Here is a 17124-nt window from a genome sequence, read left to right as displayed (position 1 = left end):
TTTTTTTAATAGATCTACTGGTAAGAAAGTTAGAAATGACATCTAAACTACCGTGTGATCACCTATATATTTCACTAGCTATATTTCACGAGTGGCGTTTTCGTGAAATATTAGCTTTGGTGTTCACGAGGTGAAATATATTGCAATCTTACAATGATAAAAAATATCTTGTATTTCACTGATAAATCTCTATTTAGTACATACCACTGAAAAGTATATACTGAAAAAAAAATACCAACCAAAGTCGAGGGAGGGGCTTTGAAGCTACACACATATTGACCGTTTTGCCACTACTTTTTTGTCTTGGAGTGAGCAAATGTTTGCGTAAATGTCCGGAAACCAGTGATGCATTGCTGCTGACAAAAGAACAGAACGCAGTTTTTCATATATACGTTTGGAAATTGTTGTTGTTTTACGGCAAAAGGCGCTAAAATCGTTACTAACGCTTTAAGAAAATGAACTTTTCGGAAGTTTTCAAAACTATTGAGATATGTTCTATTTTGAGTTACCTTATATGACTGAAACGAAGGCATTGATACCATAATTAACTGACTCGAAGAGAAAAGCTAAAAGATGTCAAAACTATCAATATGTGAGTGTGCAGCTTTAAATGCGCTGTTACACGTTGTGTCGTTTATATCTTCCAGGCCTAGTTTAAGCCTTCTATAACTGACCCCTCCTCTCCCCCCCCCCCCATCAACAAAAAACAACAGTGAATTTTACACAACTTCCGTGTTTTAATGTTATTCATTTTATTGTCCCCTGCTGTCTATCAGATTTCTGTTCTAGGTGCCCTACTAATATTGAATATCTTGTTTTTGGATCATCTGGTGTCCAATTCCCTTTAATATGTGTCTGGGTGGGAATCAGCCACTGGGGTCAGCCACCGGGGCTGAGTAGGAGACAATGCTAGTGCATTGTCTATCATGGGTTTAATCCCCATATTGGACGCCCTTATCCATACAGTTTACCAACCCTTTAACATTCAGTATAAAACATTGTGTACACAGGGTATAGATTACAAAAGTATTACATTAGTATTAAATGGGTTGTGTCACTTGTGTGTGTGTCTATGGGGGGGTGTAGATTTTTGTTAAGCAAAAAAAAAATGTAGTCATTAATGGTATTTTTCCTAGACAATAAAATAATTATAGATAATTATTAAAGCTGCACTCTCACACATTGAACGTTTTGACAACTTCTTTAATTTTTGTCATGGAACCTTAAACCGTAAGTAACGGTTTATAGAGATGAAAGATAAGTTTTCTGACTGAAATTTAAAAATCTGCTATCATATATTTTGACAGCAGTCTTTAACCACTGGTTTCAAGATACCAATAATGGGTAATTCGAGGACAAAAAAATAAAAAATCTGTTAAAACGGCAAAACTGTGAGAGTGCAGCTTTAAAATGTTAAGTGGCAGTGAAGGGGAGTGGGGTTGGTGGTTAGTTATCCATTATTTAAACGAAATTATATATCACTTGGTAGTTCTTAAATGAAAATTTAAAGCCTTGAATGAAAGTGTTCATGTAGACAATAAATAAACTGGAAGATTACTGATGGCTATAACGTCTGTATATCGACGATACCGACGGTTACATACAACTAATTATTAAAATCTGGGGGTTTTTTTAATTAAAACACATGTTAACTTAATATTATTGACTCAATATAAATATGTAAAACAACTTCACTTCCTAAACAACATCCAACCGCTGGAAATTGAAATGGCTTTTGTCGTTGATTTTTTTTCGTTAAATAGCATTCCTGATTTTTGCTGAGTTTTTCTCCCGTAAAATATGCATTAAATTAATGGATTTCTCAAAAGAAAGAAATGACTCTAGAATAGTCATTCAAATTAGTATTTACATTAAAGTAATGTATACAATCTCAAAAACAAAAGACTTGAATTGATTTCTTTTTTTTTTGCTAAAATGTAGGAATTTTATCCCGCAGGAGAAAAACCCCGTACTGAAAAGCATTGTTATTTTTCGCGTTATTTCACTTCCGGTGTCGAAGCATAATGTTTCTTTTGATATAAGATGTTGTTTTGAGCTAAAATAACTTGAATCTTGTATTATTAAAACCCCGCGGGATTTTTCCCCAGCCTTTGAAAAACGGGAGAAAAATCCCGCGGGAGTGTGAAAAACCCCGTGTTTTTCTGCAAAACCCCCGCTGGGGCCCGAAGTTGGCGGGTCAATTAGACAAACTTCCAAAAACATTTCGCAAACAAAAAACACCAAAATCATACCTTAATGAAGCCTTCTAACTAAATTATAGGTCAGTATTCGATTACACCGTATTTAAGGGGTACTTGAGTTTGCGAAATCTAGGATTTGCAAACACAAATTGGAGGTCGTTTAGACTAATTACTTCACAGCGACGTTCTATTGTCTTAAACACATTTTATAGATATATGAATCACGTAAAAAGCAATAAAAATACAATGAACCATACAATCCACAAAAATGTTCGGTCTTTATAGCATGCGTATTGTATACCATATTAATGTTTGCTAACATGGCTGGATCGATATTCTGTTCTTCCAGCCTTTTAAGGTCTTCATTGGAGCTTTTGTATTTTGTCCTTTAAAAATCAGTCTTGAGGTTATAAAAGAATCTATAAAAGTTGAGGTATCTATCCATTGGTATCCGTTAGTGCGCTCTTTTACAGCAGCCATTTTAAGATACATTGTCAGAAGGCTTTCGAGCGGTGATCAGAGGAAATGTCCAATAATTCGCAAACATGAATACTATGTCGGTGCGGTAATTTGCAGAAAGAAAGACGGTAGCACAATGGAAATGGAATAGATCGGAACACGTGTTACTTTTATCACAGTCGGAGGAAAATCGTTATATCTTCAAACATGACCAATACGGTAAGATTTAATATTTAACAAGGGACTCGCTCACGTGTTTGAGTTTGACAACGATTCTTGTTTTAAAACTTTTTTAAATCTGGGAATATCAATTATTGGTCGAATATTAATAAAAATTGAAACTAATTTTAATTTACGAGTTTTATGTCACATTTTTAAATGATTCATTAACATCTGAGCTCTAGTTCAAACTTTTTACGATGTTTTATCATTGCAAGAAATACTTTGTTCACAGTTCACATTAAATAACAAAATCGATGTCTAGCCCTATAAAACTTGAATAGTTTTTTTTTGAATATTTAATCTGTCAAAGAATGGAATATGTAAAGATAAGTTAACTTGCTTATGAATTTTTGAATAGCAAAAAAACATAAAAGACATTATTACCACGATTTCAGATAAAGGCTTTAATTTAGAATGGCGTATTCGGTGTCGTACTATGAACCTATTGAATGTAATCATGAAGATTTTGACATCAATAGAATTGGTTATACAATGCAATACAATTCATATACAAATTTACAGGAGAGATCGTTTTTAATACAATGAACGGAAATACAATTTTGTAAAGAAAGGAATAGGATACTTCAAATCTTGCTAACGTTCGAATCTGCGATCCACAAAATGTTTAAATAAAAAATAATAATAAAAATAGTAATAATAATAATAATAGTAATATTTGATAATAATAAAAAAGTAAAATAATAATGAAATTAAATATAATAACTATAAAAATGGAAAAAAATAGGATTATGATAACAATAATATCATTACAACCACAACAACAACAACAACCATAGCAACAACAATAAAAAACAACAGCCTCAATAACAACATCAAAAACAACCGAAACAGAACTACCAACAACAACGGTAGCCCATCAACTTTATAACAGGGTTGTCTCATCTATGTTAAGGGGTTCCGTCTACTATCGTACTGTATACACTAAACTGCGGACAAAATGGAGAATATATATTAAAATGTTCGCTGTATGCGTTTTAGGGGAGACTGACAGGGAATGGTTGCCGTGTACTTAGTGCAAAATCATGGACAAGTAATGTTCGCTGTGTGGGGTTTAAGGGAGACTGACAGGGAATGGCTGTCGTGCACTTAGTGCAGAACCATGGACAAGTAACGTTCGCTGTGTGGGGTTTAGGGGAGACTGGCAGGGAATGGTTGCTGTGTACTTAGTGCAGAACCATGGACAAGTAATGCTCGCTGTGTGGGTTTACTTGGTGCAGAATCATGGACTAGTAATGTTCGCTGTGTGGGGTTTAGGGGAGACTGACAGGGAATGGTTGCCTTGTACTTAGTGCAGAACCATGGACAAGTAATGTTCGCTGTGTGGGTTTACTTGGTGCAGAATAATAGACAAGTTATGTTCGCTGTGTGGGTTTTCTTAGTGCAGAACCATGGACAAGTAATGTTCGCTGTGTGGGTTTACTTGGTGCAGAATCATGGACAAGTAATGTTTGCTGTGTGGGGTTTAGGGGAGACTGACAGGGAATGGTTTCCGTGTACTTAGTGCAGAACCATGGACAATTTTGAATATTTACGTTCGAATTTTTTTTATGGCTAAAGCGCTAATTTTAAGCGTAACGAACGCTTTAAGGTAAAAAACCTTTTCGGAAGTTGTAAAAACTATTGATATATGTTCTATTCTGAGTCACATTCTATGACAGAATTGAAGGCATTGATGCCATAATTAACTGACTCTTAGATAAAAGCAAAAAAACCCTTAAATATGTCAAAACTATAAAGCTATGAGTGTGCAACCTTAAATGCGCTGAACGTTGTGTCGTTTATATCTTCAATGCCGAGTTGAAGACTTCTAGTAATGCCCCCCCCCCCAACAAAACCACCCAAAATAAAAAAATAAAAAACCTACTGTCTGTCAGATTACATATCTGGGTGTACTGTGCAGTACTGGAGGTTTTGTAAATAAATAAACGTAACACATACTAGGTTTATTTTGACCACTTTTTCAAATTTCATTTAAATTATTATTTCAATTCTTTAGAATAAGGTTAAGAGTAATGTATAATGTTAGATATAATAGCTCATTAAAATGATTTATGTTATACGACATAAATGGAATACAATTATGGTGCATCATATTTAACTAACATGCATGAGTATAGTGCGATTAAGAAAATAATTAATGCGGTATGAAAATTGATTTTGGAATCACATTTAATATAATGAAAAATTAAAAAATAGAATAGGATATTTCAAATCTTTTTTATTACGATGATCCATAAAATGCTTAAATATATTCAATATGTAACAATTAAGAATATGATTGATTATAATCCGGATCATGACCTAATTTATATTAGATTGGTAAATTGAAATAGAGAGAGAGAGAGAAAGAGAGAGAGGGAACGAGAGAGAGAGAGAGAGAGAGAGAGAGAGAGAGAGAGAGAGAACGAGAGAACGAGAGAGAGAGAGAAGAGAGAGAGAACGAGAGAGAGAGAGAGAGAGAGAGAGAGAGAGAGAGAGAGAGAGAGAGAGAGAGAGAGGGAGAACGAGAACGAGAGAGAGAGAGAGAGAGAGAGAGAGAGAGAGAGAGAGAACGAGAGAGAGTGAGAAGAGAGAACGAGAGAGAGAGAGAGGGAGAGAGAGTGAGAGAGATAACGAGAGAGAGAGAGAGAGAGAGAGAGAGAGAGAACGAGGGAGAGAGAGAACGAGAGAGAAAGAGAAGAGAGAGAGAGAGAGAGAGAGAGAGAGAGAGAGAGAGAGAGAGAGAGAACGAGAGAGAGAACGAGAGAGAGAGAGAGAGAGAGAGAGAGAGGGAGGGAGGGAGGGAGGGAGGGAGGGAGAGAGAGAGAGAGAGAGAGAGAGAGAGAAGAGAGAGAGAGAGAGAGACTAATGTTAATGGACAATAAATAAAATGCTGATCTTTTGAATTTATATGTTGAATACCATTTAATTATAAGATGAAACAATGCTATATAGCATATTTCAAAATTTTAAGAAATCCAAAATTTTAACCGCAGTATTGCTTATTGTTAATGTTGTTGTGGGTTTTTTTACCCAAAAACCTTTTTTTGCGCAGTTATTTTTTCTAGCACACCGGATAGGCATGTCCGATGACGTCAGCCGTGCTGGAAAATCCCATCTGACACCCCCCCATGACAGATGAGTCACGCGCTGTGACGTAAAACTTTTTATTTCTTTTATCATATACTTTAAGTAACCATAATTATGATATTTCAATAGATGAGTTTCATAAACATTAACTTTGCAAAAATATATCTTCAAAACAAAACGAAATAACCCTTCAAAGACTTGATATCGAATGAACTTATTGACGTTGTCATTGATTAAAAATTACTGCGCGTCATGACGTCAGTAAACATTATCGCACGCGCTTTTTGGTGAAATGTACAAAAATGAGCTTTTTATGCAGCTTCTTCACAAAAAAATAATAATAAAGGTATGCTAGAAAAAATATATATCATGTGTATCCGTTCCGGATAGAAAAATCCGACCATCGGGCAAGCTGCGTGATCGGTAACTCGGCAAGCCTCGTTACCAGGCAACGCAGGTGCCCTCGGGTCGGATTTATCTATCCGGAACGGAAGCACATGACAGATATTATTATTCTAGATTATTTTGCTTAAGACTGATTACGGCGTAAAATTATTTTGTGGAACTCGATACCACAAATCATTGTTGGCGTCAAGGGCGCTCCACAGATTCTTTTTTCATACTTATGTGCACATATAGTCCAATACGTGGACCGAACCACTTTAAAACAAATGAACCTGTGCGGCGTAGTATTGAAATTTCCTCCTCATTATCAGCAGCAGCAGCAGCAGCAGCAGCATCAGCAGCAGCAACAACACCTCTAATTTATATATTTATTTTATATAAATTCTAAACATTTCTGTTTCATTTGCCCGTTTACTAGCATGTTTTTACTTAAATAAAACTGTAATAACCATCTTTTTCCCCAGGCGAACTCTTTGATAACCATTCTGACGATTGCGAGTCTTATGACGTTATGTCAGTGTCAGAGCAAAAGTGACGCAATGCGGTTGCGCACGGAGCTTTTTAATGAAACGGTATATGACCACAGGATTCGGCCTACAAACAATCAGTCTGCTGCCATAGGTTCGTTTGAAGACATAAATATATAAATGTTGTAGATTGTCTTCATTTCGCTAAGGAAATGGCGACATAATTAAGTCACAAATCTTTAACGTAGTTAAACTTCTCTGAAGATTAGAGTCATTTGATATAGAAATCATTAATACCATTCATATTAAAACTGTTCAAAACCTGCAGTCCATAGAGGTCATGAAAAAAGATCTTGCGACATAATCTGTAATGTAATAATATGTACGAATATGGCATTTTCTCTGACTTTTCTATATTTTACATGTGTGTCAATTGATGTGTGTTGTCACAAGTACATCACAATTGTTGTGAAAATGCTTAATTTTGGGTCTCAAGCTTGACTCCGCACAACAATAATATGATGCTCAAATTGACCCGCTTTTGCTCTTTGGACATTGAGGTCAAGCTACGTCATTGCATGGGTTTCGGGAACTCATTCGAATGCTCTTCTTTCTATACAGAGGTGGCTATGGAGTTTCACCTTTATGCCATTAACGAGTTGAGCGATAGCACCGAGACGCTCAAAACCACAGGCTTCCTGATGGTGAGATGGAACGAGGCCTTCCTACAGTGGGATCCGGATGACTTTGGAGGCATCTCCCTTTACCATTGGCCGCAGGTGAACTGAGTTCAATGGCTAGAGTTATTATTAATCAGCCACCTAAAGTCCATCTTAATTAATAACCACGAGGGGCATAAACTAGGGCTGGTCAGCTTGGAATAAACATTCACAAAACTCTTATAAACCTGGTCTTTAAGGAAGTTGATCTTTTGGATGGGTTATGGTCAGGTTTATATTTGTTAGGGTTTGAGGGTTAGGCATAAAGCATGACAAAGTGGTGGACAAATTATAGAAACGTGCTCAATGTTTTTTATTATATTCTTGATTGTATATAACTCACTTTTTTAATTTTAACTTAGTTATATACACCATGACTGTAATACTCGCACTAGTAAAACATTGTCTGCAAATGTCTTGTCGATTTGAAATAAAGCCAATCTTTTATTAACTTTTTCTCCCCAGAAAGAGGTTTGGAAACCGGACATTGCGCTAAAAAACTCGTATCTTGATTACAACACGCTTGGAGTGGATGATCTTAACATTGAGAACTATCATGACGGTACAATGGTTTGGTACCCATTTCAGGTAATACGGAATAAACTTATTACCTCAAGCTCCCTTGGCTCCCTTTTGCTTACAATGTAAGTAAAGGGTCGGGTTTAAGACATTTCTATAAAGCACTCAAAACTTTCGGCAGGCTGGTTTTTGCAAAAATTTATGAGAAAAACTTTATTTTGCGTTAAACTAAATCATCACCTTTAAAAATGATTTTTTTTAAATTCTAAAATCGATTTGCCGCCAATTTTTGAAAACATTGATATGTGTTTGGAACGTTGCAAATTTAAGTGATTTGATTGGTAAATAACTTATTAGTAATTATTGGATAAACATTGAACGCTTAATAACAGTTTTGGTTTACGTTGGCCAAACCAAAGAATTAAGCAGTTCTATAAAACTGGCTGATACAGTCACATACTCTCGTGATATTATTCAATTTTAAGCGCAAATTGCACCAATTCGGAAGTGCCAACTCATTGTCGCATGCCTAATTCCTTTTTTTAACACAGGCCAATGATTAAAAGCATGGTTATACTATATCAGAACATGGGTAATTTTCCATCTCTATAGGTTTTAAAGCCATTTGGTTTGTGGTTTCTAAAACAGACTACATTTTGTTTTTACATTTTTACCGCATTGTCAGCACCCGTACATCGGATATCGTCATTTTATCGTCATCCACAGTGGTTACGTTAAACCAATTTTATATTCTTTATATGAAATGTTACTCCTTTTCTAACGTTGTTTAATGTATAGTACATTTGAGGTGGGTGGGGTGTGTGGCTTCTCCCCATGTATGGAGTTTGGGTCGTTAAGGACTTGAAAAAAAGTGTTATTTACCTTGCAAAATTTTGTCAGTAGACTTTAGGATATAAAGGAAAATTATTTAATGGTGTTTGACATTTAAAACGAACCTGGGGTTAGCCACTAAATATCACTACTGTTTACCCATGGTAGAAGTATGGCATTTAAACCCGTTTAAACATAAAAGAAGTGTGGAGTTGGAAATGTTCAATAAAAACAACTATTGAAGGCCATGGGGTCATAATGGACTCAAGTAATTTTTGTATGATTTATATAAAAAAGGTGTGTTTTGATGATATTTTTCAAGTTTAATCACAACATAGCTACATTCTGTTAAGACAGAAAAGTCAAAGTGTGATTTCGAGTGCAAATATGTTAAGATACAACGATACGTCAGATAACCTTTTTTGTAAAAACACGGTCCACTATTTTCAAAGAAATCTTTAGTTTTTGCAATATTGCTTAAAATTAAACTTTGATTTACTTGAAAATAATTAACACATGTTAATAATGCAGTTTTATAAAAAAAAAAAAAAAAAGGTTACCGTTTTTACCTTTTTTTGCAAATTTTGAGCTACGGAGTGATTTTTTTCTCGACATGAATATACCCGCCTCTTTTTCACTTAAAAGACACCCTTCTGAAAATATATAAACACAATCGTTAGATTTTTGCCTTATAATACCTGGAAATACAGAATTGGAATTACGACGATCATTTGCTTTTAAGTATTAATTTATTAGACACAAAATGAACCTTAAAGTCCGTGAAGCAGTGTGGTAGTTGGTCATACTTTAAAAAGATCAAAAATGATATTAATCCAGTTAATTGTTAATTTTCATGTTATGAAATTGCTGCAGTTTTTTCACAATTCGTTTCCTACTAAATTACTATTCATGAGCACCACAACATATTCATTGGCACCACAACGTTCAGAAAATCGAGCGTAATGCAGCAAGTTTAACAAATAAAGTTCTAAAATTTGTAACGCGGCAACCTTTTGTCAATAAAAACGCCACACACATGTAAAGAAAATACTTAAACCTAAGGTATGTGAACAATTCTCACGAAAATCCAGATTTTTAAATTGTCAACACTAACGTCTAGCAAATTATGCAAGTTCTAGACGATCAGATATTAAATTTCATTCAGAACTTTTACCTTTAGAACAACTCATGGCCATTCCTATGTGGAACTACATTCTCCAATTTTTTTAAATTTACTCGTATAAACCTCTAAAAATGAAAAATAAGAAACCATACTCACTGTTTACATCCATACTCCACTCATTGGCACTATAACGGAAGACGCGTTGGAGCATTTTCAACACATAACAAAATGTTATGGCTCCAATGATTACCCGGCGTGGTAACTGTTTTCTTCAGTTTTTTTTCATGTTTTGTACATAGGTGGAACTTTCTCCCCATATATGGTGTTTGGGGTCGTGAATGACTAGAAATCAGTGTTTTCTTGCGTGAAATTTGTTCCATTGACTAGAATATATGAAATGTATTAAGTGGTGTCTTACCTCAACATTTACTTCAATATACAAATGTACGTAAAGCGTATATGTTGTAGGCACATAGTCAGCGGTTCTATATTCAAATCCTTGATGACAGAGAATTTAATACAATACATTGGCAGGTTTTCCAGACAACGTGTTCAATGGACATAAAATACTTCCCATTCGATTAGCACACTTGCAGCTTGCAGTTCCGGGCATGGAGTTATACTGAAAAAGAGGTACACAAACAAGCCCACACAGTATATCTATTTCGTATATGCACTTAACTGTAGACACACCAGAATTATATAACTTAGCTTTCGTCAATTAATTTTCCATACAATGATTTCTCGCGACTATGATTTTGTTGATTGCAGCTATGTGTTTCCATATTGTGTTGAAAAATTGCTTTATTGTCCATGATGTGCACATGCGCTTCAACTTTTCTTTACGACTCCTTTGGGGATTTGTAATCATCACAATTAATACCTTGTTTTATTAAATAACTAATAATTATAAGCCCTTAAACACAGCATTTGCCTCGTCCAATAATACAAAGGCCTCCTCTATAACAGTGCCATTATCTATATCAGTTAGCGGCCCCGTGCTGAAAAGTGATATAGATATAAAGCCCGCATTTTAAATAATTTGATTGGCTAATTAAAGAGGGCCAAAAATGATATTGATTTGCAGCTGGAAATTCGGAGACGGCAGCCATTTTATTTTAAAGTCAGTATTAAAACGTTCGTCGACAGTTTGAGCACGAAACTAATTCATAGTTTTAGCGCATTCGGAACTCCTCGGCCATTTTTATCCAAAACAACCACGGATGTATTTGGACGGTTTATATACTCAAAAAGTGGTACGTTTAAGTCCGCTGTGAGTAGATCGCGTAGTAATTTTATTTAGCAGTTTAACTTTATGACTTAACTCTTGGGAATTTTACTTATATTTGCAATGATACACTTCACTGGCAATCAATTTAAAATTATATCAATAAATACAACTCTGAAACACTACATTTAATGAATGATATTATTTCAAAAAAATAGGAACTACTTCAACTGATGTACCGGCATACATTCGCGGTGGTTTCCGATAAATATGGCCGAGGAGTTCCGAATGAGTTTTAGCGTATACAGAAAAAACAAACACGATTTAGTTGTATGTAACCGCTGTGTACGTAAAATTTACAATCGTTTATATTCATTCGGATCAATGTAATATATTTTGATATAAAAAATGTGTCCGTTTCGGGTAACCCGACCCTACCTATAAAAATGCGCCGACCCTATATACTTTTTTCCGTTTCTGAGCAAAAAAAATAATATTCGTTAGCGAATAGAGAGTTACGAAGGGCCGTTAAATGCAGATTTTAATCAAAATTATTGTTTATATGATAAAACAAAGTCAGGCAATGACAGTAATGTAGGAAAGACTGCCATGTGCAAGAAAACACTCTGAACTTACGACAGATTTTGAAATAAATAAATAAAAAATCGCTACCTACCCTACCTAGAAATTTTGGGAAGGTTACCCTAAACAAACAATATTTTTTTTTTTATTTTTTATTTTTTTTTTTTTTTTTTTGGGGGGGGGGGTGGGGGCTTTCTTAACATTTCCATAAAAATGGTTAAATATGTTATGTTTTTAAGAGTTGTTCTTTGTTATATGTTGATAATCGTTTAATAGTTTTATGGTAGTGTTTAAACTTTAAATCTTTTAAGTGCATGAAGTTATTTTATAAATTTATAAAATTGTCAATAAATAAGTGAGCTGACATTGGCCCTGTTATTTGTCCTCGGGACAGTCGTATTGGCCCTCAGAATTGTTTTTAAATGGATTACTCTTTTAAGCTGCACTCTTACAGATTTACCGTTTTTACAACTTTTTTTATTTTTTATCTTGGACAGAGCAAATCTTCCGTTAATTAATGTTTTATGGCCTAAACCGCCACTAACGGTTTAAGAAAAATGCATAAAACATAAGTTTGAACTTAAATAGAAAAAAACTTTGATCTAATATTTTGTCAGCAGTCCTATATTACTGGTTCCCATGGATTTTCGCAAACATTGGCTCTTTCCATGACAACAAATAAAAGAGTTATCAAAACGTTCAATCTGTATGAGTCAAATAACAGTCTAAAGCTGAACAAAACTTGAAATGTATTTTAACAGAGACCAATAAATCGCCCCTGTATACGTACTAGGTCCCGTTTCAATAAAGCCAGTAAGGCTTAAGAGCACATGGGCACTCTAAGAGCAGCGTAAGGTTTTCAACTAAAGACCAAACCAGCCCTGGATTGTACTATGTTGTGCTTCATCCTTGTTCTTTGAAATTTGATTGGCAATATCATGTTAGGTGCAAAAAGGAAGAGAACGCAAAGCCTAAAGTTAAGAAATATAATAATGCAAAAACAATTGTATGTACATTGGGTAACAAAAACCTACTACAAACCGGTTTATTGGACCGAGGACAAAACGCCTTTGGTCAAGCAAATAAGCGTTTCGTAATATCCTATTTCGCAGTTGCCGGTAGCATTTATTTAATATGATAAAAACGTATTTAATTATGTATCGGCGACAGCTCATTTGGTAGCACACATTACATATTATCTTCATATATTTACTTTTATTTCCTTTTTCAGGTAAACATTCTGAGCAGTACGGAAGGTATCTATGAGGCTCATATCGAGGAGAACTCCCCCTGGAAAGTTCTTGAAACAAGTTCGAGCGTCGCGGTCGAGGAAACCGTAGTCACAAAAACCTTTACGCTCACACTACAACGTAAACCTATGTACTTTTCCCTGGCGGTTATTCTACCTATATCCATGCTGGCCGTCTTGAATATTTGCGTGTTCTTGCTGCCGTGCGAAAGTGGAGAGAAAGCTAGCTACGCAATGACGGCATTTCTGTCGTTCGCTGTATTTTTGACGATCGTGTCCTCCACTCTGCCGCAGAATTCCAAATCCATTGCGAGAATTTCAGTGTTTCTTATAATTCAGACAGCTGCGAGTACTTTGATAACGTTAATTGCCCTGGTCATGGTGCGTCTGAATAACTCCGGGGATGAGGTGAAGATTCCTCGGTGGTTTGCTTCAGTCATGCGAGTTATGACTCGTACGTGTCGGCGAAAACGGGGTCAAGTTGCACCAATCGATAGCGCTACCGAAGAGGTGAACATTGAACATGATGATACAGTTCCACATAGAAGTGATCAAGAATCAATTAAACCAGAGTTTACATGGAAAGAAGTTGTAAACTTTCTAGATGTGGTGTGTTTTGTGTTTTTTACAATTTTGTTGTTTTTATCGATCGCTGTCTGTTATTATACGGCTTCAAGTGGCTTCAAGGCAGGTGCCTAATTCCAGATCAATTTTGAGGTTTCCTTAAAGTATTGTCGGAATTGAGCATAAATGCATGAAAGTTTGACAGAGCATTGTTGGACCTATATTAATCGATGTAGAAAAAGAATAAAAGAAAATAGAATTAATTATTATATATGTTTTGCATGAAATGTGGACATAAACGACATCCGAAAAATCGCATTTAGATTTTTTTAAAGAACAAAATCATCCAGTCAATATAAAAATATTCAAATGTTATCTGAATGAAAATCATGCATTTAATGATTCACCTGTGTATATATTATATATTTTTCCGTTGTATTTGGATGTGTATTTTCGACCTATCTGAACTACTTATTTGTCTGAATTTGCAAAATAATGAATGTTCATATTTGCTGCCTTTTTGCTTCGTTTTCACATCAAATGCTTCACAACACAAATAAACAATGGTATATGCAGTTTATTTACTTTATATGTATGTTCGCCTTGTGTTTGGTGATTTACGGTAAGTCACAAACTTCGTATAATAGGTCTAGTATTTAAAGTTATCCCTGCTGAACCTCAATATAAAAGCTCGCGCTGTATGACGTCATCTCCCACGTGACTTAATATTGACACTTGAAAAAGCGGACTTTTAGAGGTATTTATTATGTGATTATAATGACATATCGGCACTTATGTGTTGTTTCTGTTGCTATGGAGGTCAGTTGCGTTGAATAACCAATTATGTTGGGGGTTTTACGAACTCGTCCACAGTGAGCACATTGTTTAAAACGCGCGACACGACAGAACTTCAAATCGTCATTTTTGGGTTATTCACTTTTGAGTGCTTTCTGTCATCCTTATTATATTTATTATCTGTTTATAAACAATATAGAGTTAATCTTATGAACACACGTGTTGTGTGGTCACTTTTTCGAATTGATGTTTTTGAATAGTTACTATCACAGGGTGCAGAGTATACATATTGTGTATATAGAAAGTGCCCCCCCCCGTATGTGTGTTGTTTCGGAAAGTATTCGCTACGATTTGGCATTTTCAATTAATATTCTTACACAGTGGTAGGTGCTGATATTGTCAAGACGGTTGCCGTGCAGAGATTTGGATGGTTACCTGAAGGTCGGGATTGACCCAATCATAAGAGCAACCATGTCTTTGACCGCTACTGTTTCTGATAATATCATCTCAATCTAGTAGTATTTCAATTGTATTTAAGTACCTCCTCTTGGCAATACTTTCTAAAGAATTATTCTAACAAGCTGGATTAATTAAAACAGTTTTTCAAACTACTCACGCTGAACCATGCTGTTATTCCCATGTACATAATGTTACTTACATTTTTCTGCTTTGAATGTATACGATTATCCATACTATATACTCTTGAAAGTACTAACCATTTTACAGTGATATATCAACTAGTGGAACCGTGCGCGTGTGGATTGCTCGTACAGCCGGAAAAACTAGTTGATATGTTATCATGTATACAGTGCTCTAACCCATGTTTACTTTTTGTAATTCTATGCATGAACATAATAAGAAACGACTTTTGTAAATAACTCTTCCAATATTGTACCTTTTTAAAACTATATGTTTTTATTTCCAGATCACAAGTACCCAATTTCTCGAAACTTCTTAAGCATAACAGGCTTAAGAAGCTTATTTTAGTTAGCCAAAATACGTACTTAAATTGGATTTTGATACATGAAAAATGGTTTATTATAATTATCATAAAGACAATTCCTATATAAAGTATGCAAATATTCAAAGAAATAAATATTACACAAATTATTAAAAGACAAAAAATAGTGAGCTAAGCTTAATCCTGTTAGAAGGGACTTTCAAGTTTCGAGAAATTGGGGCCAGCTCTTTGTTATGTTTTGATATGCTATGTAAGTTTTTAATTGCTTATTGAAGTAAGGTTTCTTGTTAGTATATATACTCGACTTTAAATAAAGATTCTTGTAACTTGTGTCTTGTTATAGCTATACATTTAAATCAACTGTTGTGCAGTGAGTAATTTGCAGTATGCATCTTAATATAAGAAAAGTGCGATTTGATCAAGGAAAATATGAAAACATTGTCTATATAACTACCATATGTTTTAGTATTTGTTTTAAACCGAAATTTATCATATCGTTGAACAACCAAATTTGGTTATTTATAGTGTGTATTTTACGTTTATTGCAACGTGGTAGTTGCTTCAGCGGGAATAAGAGTGTCATTGTCATCATTTGCATGGAGCCTGCTTGCATTTTGATTTGCTCACAAAATATAAGAATTGCGACGTTAATTAAATATCCTGTGTCACGACATGGCGACCATGTTGAATCGATAAGATAGTATAGTAACAAAACATGGGCTAAAACATTAATGAGTTGAAAATAATGCAACGGAAACAGCAGAAACAAGCCCGGCACCAAATAACCATTGATTGTTTTATCACAAATTGGGACAGTGGTAGAAAACCAAGCAGAAAACCAACAAGAGACACACAAGACAAAACCTACATATCAATAATAAATTAAGAACGATGTGGTTTTCGCTCGGATTTTAGGGGCAGTCATCCTCGCCCCAAACCCTTACCCCGCCCCACGCCATCCCCAAGGCTATCGTTTCGGAACGTTCAGCGGAAATTTGACTCAATTCTTGTCATTCTTTTGGGATAAAACACATGTTCTCAGAGAAGTCTATCAGTACCGAACAATCTGAAAGAAATAGTTTTGTGCCAAACTTCTATGAAATCTCAAAAGTATGCTTTACAGTATTGTATTAAATTACACTTTACTTAATAGAGTCACGCGAATTTGTTGTATATTTCCTGAAATTTCGGTGTCAAAGATGGTTTTTTTAAAAATATGTTTTAGATGCATTAACGCGAACAAATATTTTGGTGCCAAAACATGAGCGAGTTCCCTTTTTTGAAAAAAAGCCAGTGTAATCAAACCTGACCCAAAGTTATTTTAATAATTTACTATTTCAAGATACTTTTTGTCATATAACCATTTTTCATTTTTGCGTTAGTTGCCCCTTTTCCGAAACACTATAACCATAGATTTTATCTTCACTTCAAGTCCCCATGTATACTCATGTAACACATTTAAGCTAGTTTGTAGATCATCAATAGTTTCGCTAAAATATATATTTAGTGTATTCATGTTTTATTTACAATTTCTCAAAGTTTTATAAATTATTCCCTAATTTTATTCTTCAGTGTGTATACGCAGGTCATTTTTAGTTAATTCCGCGCTTGTTTGTGACCCAATAACAGTAACATTTTCTGGAATAAATATTATTAATGAAGTTATAATTTCCTTTCAATGCACATAGAGTTTTACAGTTTATTTCAAA

At 34.8% G+C, this 17124-nt stretch overlaps 1 protein-coding gene across 1 annotated transcript; it reads left to right on the top strand.

Moving 5' to 3' along the window:
- Window positions 1–2604: 2604 nt before the first annotated feature.
- On the top strand, window positions 2605–15712 carry LOC128223059 (acetylcholine receptor subunit beta-type acr-3-like). The gene is made up of 5 exons (XM_052932296.1): window positions 2605–2879; window positions 6842–6998; window positions 7466–7623; window positions 8029–8151; window positions 13078–15712. The coding sequence occupies exons 1-5, from the start codon at window positions 2868–2870 to the stop codon at window positions 13792–13794; spliced, it is 1167 nt and encodes a 388-aa protein (XP_052788256.1). The 5' UTR covers window positions 2605–2867; the 3' UTR covers window positions 13795–15712.
- Window positions 15713–17124: the final 1412 nt, after the last annotated feature.

Source organism: Mya arenaria, chromosome 17, assembly GCF_026914265.1.
Source record: "Mya arenaria isolate MELC-2E11 chromosome 17, ASM2691426v1".
NCBI lineage: Eukaryota > Metazoa > Mollusca > Bivalvia > Myida > Myidae > Mya > Mya arenaria.
This window is presented reverse-complemented; position numbering and strand designations above follow the sequence as displayed.

Bases quoted from the DNA above. Each gene is read 5' to 3' on its own strand.
- LOC128223059 (XM_052932296.1), top strand. The intron at 6,999-7,465 runs GTTCGTTTGAAG...CTTTCTATACAG, and splicing joins CAATCAGTCTGCTGCCATAG to AGGTGGCTATGGAGTTTCAC. The intron at 8,152-13,077 runs GTAATACGGAAT...TTCCTTTTTCAG, and splicing joins TGGTTTGGTACCCATTTCAG to GTAAACATTCTGAGCAGTAC.